At 44.5% G+C, this 16,321-nt stretch overlaps 1 protein-coding gene across 2 annotated transcripts in view; it reads left to right on the top strand.

Annotated features, from left to right (window-relative positions):
• Positions 1-14,521: 14,521 nt before the first annotated feature.
• LOC144684710 (inactive serine protease PAMR1-like) overlaps positions 14,522-16,321 on the top strand; it is a 127,282-nt gene continuing 125,482 nt past the window's right edge. For both annotated transcript variants that reach the window (XM_078548842.1, XM_078548841.1), the window contains exon 1: positions 14,522-14,849. In XM_078548842.1, the coding sequence (XP_078404968.1) occupies positions 14,561-14,849 (289 nt within the window). In that variant the 5' untranslated portion in view covers positions 14,522-14,560. The remainder of the gene's footprint in view (positions 14,850-16,321) is intronic.

The raw sequence follows: 16,321 nt of genomic DNA, 5'->3' as shown, positions 1-16,321 counted from the left end.
ACAACACTGGTGAACTTCTTTCTGTGCAGCAGCCAGGTCCTGGCAACCAAGTTTCTCTGCACTATATTCTCACTAGAGATGGACTTGATGCCTGGAAGGTTTTATGCCTCCTGGAGAGAGGGTAAGTGTGTAGAGAATCTCTGTCCTCCTGTGCCCCACCAGGATGAAGGTCTTAAGGCAACATCAGAGAACACTGGTGCTCTCCCAGTGCTTGGTGAAGCCATTTCTATATTGATAAGTGCTTCCTGCCATCGGCAGGTCTAGTACATGTCCCTTTTAAGAGGTATTGGCTATCTTGAAGTGACAACTGGCCCGTCTCCTGATAGTCGTGCAGCCAATGTGTAGCAACAAGTAGCCCTATATGTCTGAATCATGATAATTGCAAGCAACTTGAACATTATTTGCTTCCTGGGAGAACATCAATAGGCACATGAAGTGCACTACACAATATTACTTCTCACTGCTGTTTCAGATGCGTCAATGCTGTCATGGGCCTCCCAGTCCTGTCTTGAGCCTTTCACTGCTTTTTCAAATGTCTCACTGTTGCCTCAGCCCCCCTACTGCTGTCTTGAGGCTCTCACTGCTGCCTCTGTCCTCCCACTGCCTCTTTCATCCCCTCACTGCTATCTCCAACCTCCCACTGCTGTCTCAAGCCTCTCACTGCTGCCTCTGTCCTTCCACTGCCTCCTTGGGCCTCTCACTGCCATCTCAGGCCTCTAACTGATGCCTTGGGCCTCCCATTGGCATCTTGGACCTTCCACTGCTGTCTCAGGCCTCTCACTGCCATCTTGGGCTCTCACTGCTGTATCAGGCCTCAATGCTTTTTTGCGCATCTCCACACTGTTATGATTCTGTTAGGAACTGTTAATGTTTAAAGAGAAATTCAAACACCCTGTGGTTAATTGACAGAACTATGCCACAGGATTTCATGTTTTTATACAAGAACAAACTTCATCATACATAAAAAAGTACAGTGCAAAGCAAGCACTATTAACTTCACACTATGGCTTACAACCACTTATGCTATGAACTCAGTTCTACTTTTTACTTCCCACCAAGAGTTCCCTTTTATATTGCAAGAATTTTTAAGATTAATTCACTTCTTTAGGAACCAACCTAAAGGTATGCCACAGTCCTCCACAATTCACTTTATTTCTCCTCAGTGCTCCAGCTATTCCCTGCTGTAAGATTTTATAGGGTCCTTGCATTAGCTCTTTGGCTAAGTGACCTTCCAACTTTTCTTTAAGACCTCATGACTCTGGATGTCCTTTGTCTTGGCTGCCGGGAGATAGAAACATAGAAACATAGAAAATAGGAGTAGGAGTAGGCCATTCGGCCCTTCAAGCCTGCTCCGCCATTCATTATGATCATGGCTGATCATCCAACTCAACAGCCTGCTCCCGCTTTCTCCCCATATCCTTTGATCCTCTTCGCCCCAAGAGCTATATCTAACTCCTTCTTGAAAACATACAATGTTTTGGCCTCAACTACTTTCTGTGGTAGTGAATTCCACAGGCTCACCACTCTCTGGGTGAAGATATTTCTCCTCATCTCAGTCCTAAATGGTCCACCCCATATCCTCAGACTGTGACCCCTGGTTCTGGACTCCCCCACCATCGGGAACATCCTTCCTGCATCTTTCCTGTCTAGTCCTGTTAGAATTTTATAGGTTTCTATAAGATTCCCTCTTCATCCTTCTGAACTCCAATGAATATAATCCTAACCAACTCAATCTCTCCTCATATGTCAGTCCCGCCATCCCAGGAATCAGCCTGGTAAACCTTTGCTGCACTTCCTCTATAGCAAGAACATCCCTCCTCAGATAAGGAGACCAAAACTGCACACAATGATACCCAATGGCCTTCTCACAGCCTTTCAAGCTAACTCTGCTGACAGCTTGCTGTCACAAGGCTCTGTGAGGACCACTGTAGATTTCTTCCTATAGCTTCAAACTAGGCAAATCTGCTAGCTTCCTTTCCCTCACAAATTCCAAACTGAGCTGGAGCCCCATTCACATTCTACTTAAAGTGCAGACCTGACTAATATTCATCTCCATTGGCTCTCTGAACTCAGTGCACTGCAATCCAGACCAAACTAAACTACCTTTTGTGAGAACAACTCAGATAAAAGGAACATTCTAACCCCGGAGCCCATCTCCATGACAACGTGGCATGCTTTGGGATGCTCTCAAGCATAAATGGAAGCTCATTATTTTACCTTCAACACAATTCTTTGATTCCGTAACTCATGTGAATAATTGATATCCCTACTGGAGTTTTATGACCCTTTCTCCAGACCTACTGTCCCTATCAAAGAATTCCCTTGTTGACCAAATGCCTTTAACGTATTTTCATCTGGGAACTACATACATAAATCCTTTATTGAAGTAGGTGGAGACCTTCTGTCTCCATTACAAGCTCAACACCAGGTCTTTCATTGTTTAAGTTTTTATACCTCTCCCTCTGACCTTGTAAGATAAACATAGGTTAGCTTTGAAATATAATTAACTCAAGCTTGTTAGATTTGCATATGTGTTAGATGCATACCAGTTCCTTAGCCAAGCATTTCTATTTACCTTACAATTAACAATTTAAACCTAAAACTACTAGTTATATTCTAAAACATATGACTAATGAACTAGGCTTTCACAACGGCACATTTTAGTCATGATCAAAGTTCCAGGCTTCTTTGTTGAGGGCCTATCATTACAAAAAGATAAGCAGAGAGTTTACTTACCTGAACAACCTTCTTGAAGGTATTGACTGATGTTCTTATTTGGGAGAAGGACCCTTTGATGGAGAAAATTCATCGAGTTGCCCAATCATCTGTTCCAAGGCAACTTGTCTTAGTCATACCCAACAATGAAACACTTCCTTAACATCACTCCCTCAACATGAACCACCGAGTGTCTTAGAAAAGAGTGCTTTGTCTTTTCAAAGCACTATGTCTTCTCTGCCATCTTCAGTAATTCCTGTCTCAGCAGCAGAGCTGAACACTTTCTAGGCAAGGATGTGCACAAGGATTTACTGGGCTGCACACTTAGGCTCCTTCCCAGGGAATCCTACAAGGCCCCTGAGTGAGTACATTAAATCACACCGGGGCTGTACTATCAGTATGTAAATGAACAGGTAGTTGCAATTAGGGAGGCCCTTTCTGTACAATGGCAGTGCAAAATATGCCAAGGCACATTGGTGGCAAATCAGTAATGAGAAGCTTGAAACAACATTGAGAGGCCAGAGACAGCAGTGCAAGACATGAGAAAGCAATGAGGTGTGGAGTGCAGCACTGAGGCCAGAGACAGCACTGAGGCAAGGACAGGAGTGAGAAACCTGAGACAGCAGTGAGAGACTTGAAACCAGCAGTAAGATAGCAGTGAGAGGTTTGCAAGATGATTTTTGGTGTTACACTTCCATATAAACTGGCAAGTCTAAGAATTTCCATCAAAAGTATATTTTTTTCTTCATGAGGATCACTCTGTCTTTCTTCAGGTGCCTTTTCTAGATTAGATCCCAAAAGATGCACTTGTGGCTGAGTTGTTAGGTGACTTAATTACCAGTTTATGGGACCTGGAAACCATGAAAGAGTGTATTAGGTGATTTTTCCTCTTCTCGATGCCCTCTATCCTGCAACAGTGAGATATCTCAAGGACCCTGTACACAGTAAGACAGAATGGGAATTTTTATTACGTCATGTAGAGTTTTAAAAAATTTTGATGCCATTGCCAGGTTGAAACAGCATGAATCCCTTTTGACCTTGTAACCAAACTCCTCACGGTGTTTTCAGTTGTTGGCAGTGCCCTCTGAATCAGAAGGTTGTGGGCTCAAATCCCACTCAAGGGCTTCGAGCACATAATTCAGGCTGACACTTCAATGTAGAACTGAGGGAGCGCTACATTGTTGGAGGAGATGAAATGTTAAACTGTGGCCCCATTTGCCCTCTCAGGTGGATGCAAAAGATTCATACAGGAGCATTCTCCCAGTGTTCTGACTTATTTATCCCTCAATCAACATCACTAAAAGGAGATTATCAGGTCATTATCACTGATTTGTTTGTGAGACCTTGCTAGACACAAAATGGCTGTTGCAATGCCTACATTGCAACCCTGACTAGAGTTCAAAAGTATTTCATCAGTTGTAAAGCAATTTGGGACATCTGAGTTCTGAAAAGCACAATATAAATGGACGTTTTTGTTTCTTTTCGATGTGCCTGGGATGAGGGATTTGTGTAGATGTTGAACCTGTGCCATCCTTCCACTCTGTAGTATATGGGCTGGTACTCCAAAATGTGCCATTACTAATGCTCTCTCTGCTCCTAAGTTCTTGCAGAGTGAAACAATTTTGAAAGTCATTGGAATAGCGATCCTGGGAAAATTAAGAAATAGTCCAGAAACAAATATTTAAATTCCTGGATGGAATCCCTTTCCTTCGAGTTATACAAATAATTTTTCTGTATTTTTTTGATCTGGCTCCCTTTAGATGGGGAGGGAGTCAACTCACAGGCACGGATTACATGTTTGGATTGAGACATATTTCCTTTAGTTGTGTCTCGGCACAGTCCTGTTTTATTAATGGAATGTACAGTTTCCATGTCTGGAAAAGTGAGCGTAACATAGAAACAATGAGGGAAAATAGCAACCCAGGTCCTGGCTTCTTGACAGATTGAGCAACAGCTATTGAGCAACCATTGAGTGTAGTGCTGGTATCTGTATTACTTAAAGCTGGGCCTAGCCTGTCAACTAAACTCCTTCACTTGATTGTTACTTTCCAGCTCTGTTAAAACCCTGACTCTGAGTCTGATTCGAGTCAGGGCCATTGGGATGGAACTCTCCAACCAACCATCAGGCTGCATGTGCAAAGAGCAGTGAGAATGGTCTCAAACAAGCTCCTCGCAGCTGCATGTTGACAGCACAAAGTTGTCCACAAATTCAGTAATCTTGCTAATTTCATTCAGGAAGGAGAGAAACAGAAGGAAACAGAAGAGAGCCGCTGTGGAAAATGGAAATGTCACACGGAGGTCAGGGATAAGTGTCTTGTTGGGTTAAGAGTAGATATGTGGCCTGAGATGATGACTTTGCTCTTCCTTCAGACATACTGCCAGGAATTTTCCAGCCCCCCCTCCCATGGCAAATTTCCCTGTGGCGGCACCAGCGAGCCATTGAAACCTCTGTTTACATCGGTGGGACAGGAAGATCCTGCTGGCGTGAAGGGCTGGAAAATTCTGGCCACTGTAACAGAGTTGCAATTGATCGATGTTGACATCGGGATTAAGATTTCCAACTCCCTTATGCCTCTCACCAGGGGTTGAAGTGTCTCCCTTTTCAAAGTTAAATAAATGAAGTGCTCGTAATACTACTCACTGAATTGAATTTGCTAGGGAAGGGGTTACTAGAATGTCGTTGTATACCTTGGGAGTGAATGGGAGAGAGTTTAGTGAAGTGGGATTGTTAATAATGGGATGGGATTTGGTATGGTGGGATTGTTTACAATGGAAAGGGCTTGGTACAATGGGAATGTTTACAATGACATGGGGTTTGGTAGTGGGATTGTTTCCAATAGGCTGGGTTTGGTAGAGTGGGATTGTTTAGAATGGCATTGGGTTTGGTAGTGGGATTGTTTCCAATAGGCTGGGTTTGGTACAGTGGGATTGTTTAAAAAAGCAAAGAGTTTGGTTTTTTAAATTCATTCATGGGATGTTAGCATTGCTGGCTGGACCAGCATTTATTGCCCATGAATAATTGCCCTTGAGAAGTTGGTGGTGAGCCGCCTTTTTGAACTGCTGCAATCTATGTGCTGTAGTTACACCCACAGTGCTGTTAGGAAGCAAGTTCCAGGATTTTGACCCAGCATCAGTGAAGGAATGACGATATATTTCCAAGTCAGGATGATGAATGGCTTGGAGGAGAACTTGCAGGTGATGGTCGTTCCATGTATCTGCTGCCCTTGTCCTTCTAGATGGTGGTGGTCGTAGGTTTGGAAGGTGCTTTCTAAGGAGCCTTGGTGAATTCCTGCAATGCATCTTGTAAATGGTACACACTGCTACCACTGTGCGTTGGTGGTGGAGGGAGTGAATATTTTTGGATGGGGTGCCAATCAAGTGGGCTGCTTTGTCCTGGATGGTGTCAAGCTTTTTAAGTGTTGTTGGAGCTGCACTTATCCAGGCAAGTGGAGAGTATTCCATCACACTCCTGACTTATGCCTTGTAGATAGTGGATAGGCTTTGAGGAGTCAGAGGTGAGTTAATCGCCGCAGGATTCCTAGCCTCTGACCTGCACTTGTAGCCACAGTATTTATATGGCTAGTCCAGTTCAGTTTCTGGTCAATGATAACCCCCAGGATGTTGATAGTGGGGAACTCCGAGATGGTAATGTAATTGAATATCAAGAGGTGATGGTTAGATCCTCTTTTGTTGGGGATAGCCATTGCCTGGCACTTGTGTGGCGGAATATTACTTGCCACTTGTCAGCCCAAGCCTGGATATTGTCCAGGTTATGTTTCATTTGGACATGAACTGCTTCAGTATCTGAAGAGTCGTGAATGGTGCTGAACATTGTGTAATCATCAGTGAACATCCCCACTTCTGACCTTATGATGGAAGGAAGGTTATTGATGAAGCAGCTGAAGATGATTGGACCGAGGACACTACCCTAAAGAACTCCTGCAGTGATGTCCTGGAACTGAGATGATTGACCTCCAACAACCACAACCACCATCCTTTGTGCTCGGTATGACTCCAACCAGGGAGGGTTTTCCCCCGATTCCCAATGACTCCAGTTCTGTTCGGGCTCCCTGATGCCATTCTCGGTCAAATGAGGCCTTGATGTCAAGGGCAATTACTCTCACCTCCCCTCTGGAGTTCAGCTGTTTTGTCCATGTTTGAACCAAGGCTGTAATGAGGTCAGGAACACAGTGACCTAGGCAGAACCCAAACTGAGCATCAGTGAGGTTATTGCCAAGCAAGTTCAACTTGATAGCACTGTTGATGACCAATTTCCATCACTTTGCTGATCATCGAGAACAGACTGATGGATGGTAATTAGCCAGGTTGGATCTGTCCTGCTTTTTGTGTACAGGACATACCTGGTCAATTTCCACATTGCCGGGTACATGCCAGTGTTGTAGCTGTAATGGCGCAGATTGACTAGGGGTGTGGCAAATTCTGGAGCACAAGTCTTCAGTACTATTGCTGGAATATTGTCAGAGCCCGTAGCCTTTGTAGTACATTGGGATTTTTTATAATGGGATGGAGTTTGGTACAGTGGGGTTGTTTACGATGGGATGGTGTTTTATACAGTGGGATTGTTTACAATGGGAGAGGGTTTAGCACAGTGGGGTAATTTACAATGGGAGAGGATTTGGTACAGTGGGATTGTTTACAGTGGGATGGGGTTTGGGACAATGGGATTATTTACAATGGGAGACAGTTTGGTACAGTGGGATTGTTTACAATGGGATGGGGTTGGTACAGTAGGATTATTTACAATGGAATGGAGTTGGTACAGTGGGATTGTTTAGAATGGAATGGGGTTTGTTACAGTGGGATTGTTTACAATGGGAGGGGTTGGTATTGTGGGATTTTGTACAATGATAATAGGAAATGCAGGTATATAGCACCTGTGATGACCTCAGGACATTGCAAATCACTTTACAACTAATTAAGCATTTTGTAGTTGTTTCAATGTATTTTGTTGTACTTGATATGCAACAAAGTCAACCTTAAATCTATGGCAGTGGGTTTTTCAGTTGTGGAGGTGAAAGGGCATTCCAGCAGGTGATCAGCTGGGGTCAGATACACAACAGCAGAAGTGTGCTGAAGCAAGCAGGTTGCACATCAGGCAAACTAAATCCTTGAACCTGCCGATCTGCAGCACCAGTTTTTTCATCTGTTGCAATCCACTCAATCATTATCGATAATGTCTTGATCCACAAAGGCAAAGACAGCAAGGAAATAACCAGCTTACATAATGAAAAGAAAATGATTTGCATTTCTATGCAACTTTGCTGAAGTGGGTTCTCAGGGCATGCCAACGAAGTACTCTTGAAGTCGTCACTGTTGCAGCGTGAGAAATGTAGCAGCCGAATTGCACATAGCAAGCTTCCACAAACAGGAATTTGATAATGACTGGACTATCTGTTTTTAGTGATGTTAGTTGAAGGATAATTGGTGTCCCGGACACAGGGGAAAATTACTCTGCTCTACTTCGAATAGCTTCATGGGATCTTATATGTCCACCTGAGAGGGCAGATGGGGCCTCAATTTAACATCTCACCTGAAAGCAAGCACTTCTCAATTGTACCTTAGTACTGAACTGAAGTGGATAAAAGCAAAATACTGCGGATGCTGGACATCTGAACCAAAAAGAGAAAATGCTGGAAAAACTCAGCAGGTCTGACAGCATCTGTGGAGAGAGAAAAACAAAGTTAATGTTTCGAGTCCGTATGACCGGCTCTGAAGAAGGGTCGTACGGACTCGAAATGTTAACTTTGTTTTTCTCTCTCCTCATGCTGTAAGACCTGCTGAGTTGTTCCTGAACTGAAGCGGAATGTAAATCTGCAAGCGTTTGACTCAGGTGATAGTGCTAACAACTGAGCCCTGGCTGACACCATAAATACTAAACTTATTGTGTGTGGCAGTCCGTGAAGGCATATAGGTTTGGTTGACTACCGAAGGAGATCATTTGTAAATATCACTCTTCCGGGCCTTGTTGTCCATGGATCTACCCTAATCTCTCAGCCAAATAGCTGGCAGCTTTGCTTGAGTAGTCTCTCCATGTTGTCAATGGATACTCCCTTAACAGCTTTATTGACACACACATGTAAATCGAGCATTGAAAAATTTGGAATTTAAAATTTGAAATGCATCTGCTCACGGTTAAATTGATTTAAGGGTGGCACGGTCAGGCTTGTGCTAAATATGAAATATACGTGCCTGAGTCTTGTTCCAGATTCCATCTCCTCTAGAGTCACAGGAAGGTCAAGATTTGATGAGTGTGTGGGCTGATGGAAACGGGGAGTAGAGGGAGATATAGATGTTGCTATTCGGAAGGAGTTGAGGGACAGTCTGATAGCCATTAAGTTGTACCAGCCGGTGTCTATTTGCTGTATTGGCCTCCCCTCTCCACAGCAACAACAATATTTGACAATATTTGGCCTGCTTGAATGGTTGCTGGAAACTTCCTGCGGCTTGTTTTGTTAAGCAGTGAGAATGAAGGAGGTCTCTGAACTTAACTTTGAACAGCTGGTAGCTGTTCTGTTCTGAACTGATTTGATTGGTTTGATTGGTCTCTGTTCCTCAGGGGAGAGTTGTGTAGAGATAGGCCACGGGGAAACTAGGTTGGAGGGCTCTTGTCCTGAATGTCATCTGGTGAATCTGAACTAACTGTGGACAGAGTATGGAAATCTGGCACAGATGTTGCTTATATTTCTTGTGTGAAAAATAAGATGCAGTCAAGATAAAATATTTCCCTTCAAACCTTTATTCACTAACAATATATGATCCATAACTGATTGTCTTTAATTTATTTTTCTGACCTCAACCTGAACCCATGGCTATGACAATGCACTTAGGGTAGGATGATGTCATTTGGATCCAGTCCAGTTTCTGGCCTGTGGTCTTTCTACCTCAATTGCAATTCCTTCCTGTATCTCATTTTGGGTAGCCTGACAACATTAACGAAGGATTCTATTGACATAAAGAGGAAGCAGGGGGCAGGGAATAGGGATAAATGGGGAATTTTCTGATTTACAGGAATTGATGATTGTGTCTCCCACAGGTTGATGCTTGGCTCCAGCTTTCCCTTCTATACATTAAAGGTCTGGATTTGTGAATCTAGACAATCCTGCAAATGATACAAAACTAGGAGAAACTGAATTGTGAAAAAAGAAAATTGTAAAGGGAGATAAACTGATGACAGGTAGAGTTTCCCATAATGGGGTGGTAGAGCTGAGGCACTGAATGACAGATGGAAGTGCAGTCTAAATGGGGAAGTACTGGAGATGGGGTAGGATGAGGTGGTGGTGGTGGTGGTGGTGGTGGTGATGAACAAAGGAGTTTAAGGGTGCAGACACTAGTTTCTAAAAGCTAGCTTGCAGATGCTAACAGTTATCAAAATAGCTTCATCACAAGAGGAGTCTGGAATGTAAAATTATGGAAGTACTGTTGCAGTCAAACAGTAGAACTGCCATCCTCCAATTACGCCACAATGATCTGCCAGTGCCTGTCCATGTCCCCTCACTGTGGTTGATTTGTTTTCCTGTTCCCTTTTAGTCTGCTCTAGAGATTTACTGAAACTCTAAACTTAAACTCTGCACACATTAGAGAACTGCATGGAATATATTTTCTGTTCTTCATTCTCCGGATGTTGCTATGACTATAAGACCAGCATTTATTGCCTACTGCTAGTTGCCCTGAGAAGACGATTGTAGGCCTTCCTCTTGATTATTGCTAGGCCATTCAAAGGGCAGTTAAGAGCCAACTACGCTGGTGTGGAATTAGATTCACATAGAAGCCAGAACATGCAGGTAATGAGAGGTTTCCTTCCTTAAAGGATATTAATGAAACTGATAGCTTTTACTTGTACCAATTTTGTTTGAACTGCATTCAAATTCTCAAACTGTAGTGATGGGATTTGAACTCACATTTTCTGGATTACTATTCCAATAATTGAACTGCATCAATGTCACAAACAACTAGAGTGCACCTTAATCCGTGACTGGATTACTTGCTGGAGTGTTCCATCCCCACCATGCTCCCCTGCCCATTGATTCTTCAGTAAATTCTATTCAAATTGGCCTCCCCTGGCATTTTCAAAGGATGAAACTGAATAATAAAGATAAGCAGTAGGGGCCCAGGCACCTGGTTCAGTTCCTGCTCCTTTTGTCTCTGCTCAATTGTCCTGGTTTGCATGGTATAACAATGCTCTCACCTATAACCAGTGGGAGCACCACAACACTTTAAAGATGTAAGGATAAATCCAGCAACTACAGGCCAGTCAGTTTAACCTCAGCTTTTAAAAGTGGGACAGCTTTTAAAAGTGATTATCTGGGATAAAATTAACAGTCACTTGGACCAATGTGGATTTATTAAGGAAAGCTAGCATGGGTTTGTTAAGGATGAAGTCTTATTTAACTAAGAGATAAAAACAAAAAACTACTGCAGATGCTGGAAATCCAAAACAAAAACAGAATTACCTGGAAAAACTCAGCAGGTCTGGCAGCATCGGCGGAGAAGAAAAGAGTTGACGTTTCGACTCCTCATGACCCTTCAGCAGAACTGAGTAAAGTTAGGAGAGGGGTGAAATATAAGCTGGTTTAAGGTTGGGGGGTGGTGGGGGAGAGAGAAGTTAGGGGGGGGTGGTTGTAGGGACAAGCAAGCAGTGATAGGAGCAGATAATCAAAAGATGTCACAGACAAAAGGAACAAAGAGGTGTTAAAGGTGGTGATATTATTCCTCTCTCCTCACTGTCCAAGGGCCCAAACACTCCTTTCAAGTGAAGCAGCATTTCACTTGCATTTCCCCTAACTTAGTCGACTGCATTAGTTGCTCCTAATGCGGTCTCCTCTACATTGGAGAGACCAAACGCAAACTGGGCGACTGCTTTGCAGAACACCTGCGGTCTGTCCGCAAGAAAGACCCAAACCTCCCTGTCGCTTGCCATTTTAACACTCCACCCTGCTCTCTTGCCCACATGTCTGTCCTTGGCTTGCTGTATTGTTCCAGTGAAGCCCAATGCAAACTGGAGGAACAGCACCTCATCTTCCGACTAGGCACTTTACAGCCTTCCGGGCTGAATATTGAATTCAACAACTTTAGATCTTAAACTCCCTCCCCCATCCCCACCCCCTTCCCATTTCTTCCCCCTCCCTTTTGTTTTTTCCAATAATTTATATAGATTTTTCTTTTCCCACCTATTTCCATTATTTTTAAATCTATAACTGTAATACTCTGTTGTCAGTCTTTCCACCCCACCCCCACTAGAGCTGTACCTTGAGTGTCCTGCCATCCATTCTTAATTAGCACATTTTCTTGGATAATATCACCACCTTTAACACCCCTTTGTTCCTTTTGATTGTGACATCTTTTGATTATCTACTCCTATCACTGCTTGCTTGTCCCTACAACCACCCCGCGCCCCCAACTTCTCTCCCCCCCCCACCCAAACCTTAAACCAGCTTATATTTCACCCCTCTCCTAACTTTATTCAGTTCTGCTGAAGGGTCATGAGGACGCGAAACGTCAACTCTTTTCTTCTCCGCCGATGCTGCCAGACTTGCTGAGTTTTTCCAGGTAATTCTGTTTTTGTTCTTATTTAACTAACTTGATTAAGTATTTTGATGAGGTAATGGAGAGGGTCGTAGAGGTAATGCCACGATGAGGTCTTACATGGACTCCCAAAAGACATTTGGTAAAGTGCCACTTAATGGGCTTGTCAGCAAAGTTGAAGCCCATGGAATAAAAGGGACAGTAGCAGCGTGGATACAAAGTTGATGAGTGACAGCAACCAGTAAGGAGTTAAAACGGTTGTTTTTTTTCCACATTGGAGGAAAGTATATACAGGGGGAACCGCCAGGGGTCAGTATTAGGACCACGGCTTTTCTTGATCTATATTAATGATCTAGACTTGGGTGTGAAGGGCACAATTTCAAAATTTGTAGGTGACACAAAACTTGGAAGGATAGTGATCTGGGAGGGGATAGTGATAGACTTCAAGAGGACACAGACAGGCTGATGGAATGGGAAGTTACAAGCCCGAGGAAATTTCATGCAGAGAAGTGTGAAATGATGCATTTTGTTAGGAAGAACAAGGAGAAGCAATATAAAATAAAGGATACAATTCTAAAAAGCGATGCAGGAACAAAGGGGCCTGGGGATATCTGTGCACAAATCGTTGAAGGTGACAGGGCAGGTTGAAAAGTAAACTTTATAAATAAGAGCATAGAGTACAAAAGCCAAGCAGCTATGGTGAACCTTTATAAAACACTGATTTGGCCTCAACTGGGGTATTTGTGTCCAATCCTGGGCACCATACTTAAGAAAGGATGTGAAGACATGAGGGAGAAGGCAGAAAAACATTACAATAATCATTCCAAGGATCAGGAACTTCAGTGGATATCTTGGAGAAACTGGGCCTGCTGTCTTTAGAGAAGAGAAAAGAGGGGGTTTGATAAAGGTGTTCAAAATCATGAGGAGTGTGGACAGAGTAGATAGGAAGAAATTGTTCCCACTGTCAGAAGGGTCAAGAATGAGAGGACACTTATTTAAGGTGAATGACAGAAGAATCAAAGGCAACAGGAGGAAAATCTTTTTTATTCATGATTTGTTAGAATCTGGAACACACTGCCTGGGAGTGTGGTGAAGGCAAATTAAATCCTGCCCTTCAAAAGAGAATTGTACAATTATCTGAAGATAATAAAAATGCAGGGCTATGGGGAAAAGGCAGGGGAGTGGGGCATGGTGGGTTGTTCTTGTAGAGAGCTGGCACAGACATGATGGGCTGAAAGCCTCTGTCAGTGCTGTAACCATTCTATGATCCTATATGCAGGTCAGTGCCTGGTATCCTTTCAGCAGTCACAATGCCTTCATTCCTCTGTACAGTCTGCTGTACCATCTGCCTATGAGCCACAATGACAAACCAGAATGGGCTACTGGATGACAAGAATTACCATTTGGTGACATAGTTCAGTCTCCACATGAGCTGCACAGATGTAATGGAAACTATGCTGTCACACAAAATATAATATAGGAGACTGGCTTTCAAAAGGAAATTGGATTAGTGTCTGAAGAGAAAAGATTTGCAGGGCTACAGGGAAAAGTTGGGAGGCTAGGACTAGCTGAGTTCTCTTGCAGATAGCCAGCATGGACATGATGGGCCAAATTACCTCTTTCTGTGCTGTTGCCATTCTATGATTCTCTGATTCTAACCTAGATTGAGGCCCATTTCAAAACGACAGCAGGATAGTTTTATGGGGAGAGATGGTGATAAGCTTTACTAACTTTGCATTTCGCTGAAACACAGGTGTTAGAGAGACTCAAACTACCCTCAGCCTGTTTACTCAGCAAGCAGCTGAGCTGTATTGACCAGGAAGATCCTGGTTTCAAGCATAGCACGCACTTGATAAGCTGATCCCAAACATAATAATTGTATTCTGTACCTCTGGTCTACCCTGAGACCAGGAAACTTGGCCAGAATTCGGTTCCGTATGAATAACATGTGACTGGGGTTGGGGGGGTTGGTAAGTAGCATTTGTGAGACCAAATCTTAGCAAGGATACAAAACCTTTGAGCAGTGAGAAAGTTGGCAGTGAAAATAGGAAACAATTTAAAGCAAAATCTGCTGCCACTCCAGATTTTAAATTATTGCAATAATATACAGGATGTAGAAATAAATCAGCTTAGCTTAAAGAGACAACAAAATTTCAGTTGTGCGATCATAATAATAAAGGCTTCAAACATTCAGTGTGAGATGTACTGCAGCAAGAGATTTGTGTGATTGTTAAAGGCACATCTAATCCTGAACAGTACACTTGTTGCTTTTAGTGTGCATGCTGAGGACAAGCCAGCTTTAATGGAAAAGTTGGAGCCCCTGCTGAGGATGATGTCATACATTTCTCATGTGAGAGTTGTCTGTGTTTTTGAAGGATTTTTTAAAAATCCTGTGGTAGGAAACTATCTGGGGTTCTGTAACATGAACTTAGTGTGTCTTGGGGAATCGTGTGAAGGAAAAACACTGACTGTAACATTAAGAGCAGACAACCTAAAGGGTGAGAGGAGCTGCTGTCTAAGCAGGATGTTGGCCTGGACGGTACTGACTCTGCTTATCCACCAAATGCCAAGTGTCTTAGCTCTGCCGAAAGGTAAGGTTCAAACAATTGAATGCATGAAAGTACCTTTACCTCACTAGTACAGAGATGACCAGCATTGGATCTGAGCAGCAGTGAGCTAGAGTGTCACACGGGGCTCTGAGCAGCATTGAACCAGGGCTGGGAGCTCTGAGCAGCAGTAAACCAGGGCTGGGAGCTCTGAGCAGCATTGAACCAGGGCTGGGAGCTCTGAGCAGCATTGAACCAGGGCTGGGAGCTCTGAGCAGCATTGAACCAGGGCTGGCAGCTCTGAGCAGCATTGAACCAGGGCTGGGAGCTCTGAGCAGCATTGAACCAGGCCTGGGAGATACGAGCAGCAGTAAGGTAGGGCTAAGAATTGGAGCAGCACTGATGCAGGGCTGGGAACCCGAGCAGCAGTGAGACAGGGCTAGGAGCTCCTAAAGCAGTGAGGAAGGGCTGGGAGCTCCAAGCAGCAGTGAGGCAGGGCTGGGGATCTGAGCAGCAATGAGCCACAGTTTCACCCAGGGCTCCGAGCAGAAGAGAACCAGGGAATGCAGCTCCAAGCACCTGTGAGCCGGAGTTTCACACGGGACTCTGAGCAGCAGTGTGCCAGGGCTGGAGTTCTTAGAAGCAGTACGCTATGGCTTCACATGGGGCTGCAAACAACTGAGCCAGTGAATGGAGCTCTGAGTAGTAGTGAGCCAATGAATTGAGCTCCGAGCAACAGTGAGCCAGAGAATGAGGCCCTGAGCAGCAGTGAATGAAATTCTGGGCAGCAGTGCACCAGGGCTGAAACTGAGCAGCAGCGAGCCAGTGAAAGGAGCTCTGAGCAGCAGCGAGCCAGTGAAAGGAGCTCTGAGCAGCAGCGAGCCAGTGAAAGGAGCTCTGAGCAGCAGCGAGCCAGTGAAAGGAGCTCTGAGCAGCAGTGAGCCAGTGAAAGGAGCTCTGAGCAGCAGTGAGCCAGTGAAAGGAGCTTGGAGCAGCAGTGAGCCAGTGAAAGGAGCTTGGAGCAGCAGTGAGCCAGTGAAAGGAGCTCTGAGCAGCAGTGAGCCAGTGAAAGGAGCTCTGAGCAGCAGTGAGCCAGTGAAAGGAGCTTGGAGCAGCAGTGAGCCAGTGAAAGGAGCTTGGAGCAGCAGTGAGCCAGTGAAAGGAGCTTGGAGCAGCAGTGAGCCAGTGAAAGGAGCTTGGAGCAGCAGTGAGCCAGTGAAAGGAGCTTGGAGCAGCAGTGAGCCAGTGAAAGGAGCTTGGAGCAGCAGTGAGCCAGTGAAAGGAGCTTGGAGCAGCAGTGAGCCAGAGAATGGAGCTCGGAGCAGCAGTGAGCCAGTGAAAGGAGCTCCGAGCAGCAGTGAGCCAGAGAATGGAGCTCGGAGCAGCAGTGAGCCAGAGAATGGAGCTCGGAGCAGCAGTGAGCCAGAGAATGGAGCTCGGAGCAGCAGTGAGCCAGAGAATGGAGCTTGGAGCAGCAGTGAGCCAGAGAATGGAGCTTGGAGCAGCAGTGAGTCAGA

The sequence above is a fragment of the Cetorhinus maximus genome, chromosome 9, assembly GCF_964194155.1.
Source record: "Cetorhinus maximus chromosome 9, sCetMax3.hap1.1, whole genome shotgun sequence".
In the NCBI taxonomy this organism is placed as follows: Eukaryota; Metazoa; Chordata; class Chondrichthyes; order Lamniformes; family Cetorhinidae; genus Cetorhinus; species Cetorhinus maximus.
This window is presented reverse-complemented; position numbering and strand designations above follow the sequence as displayed.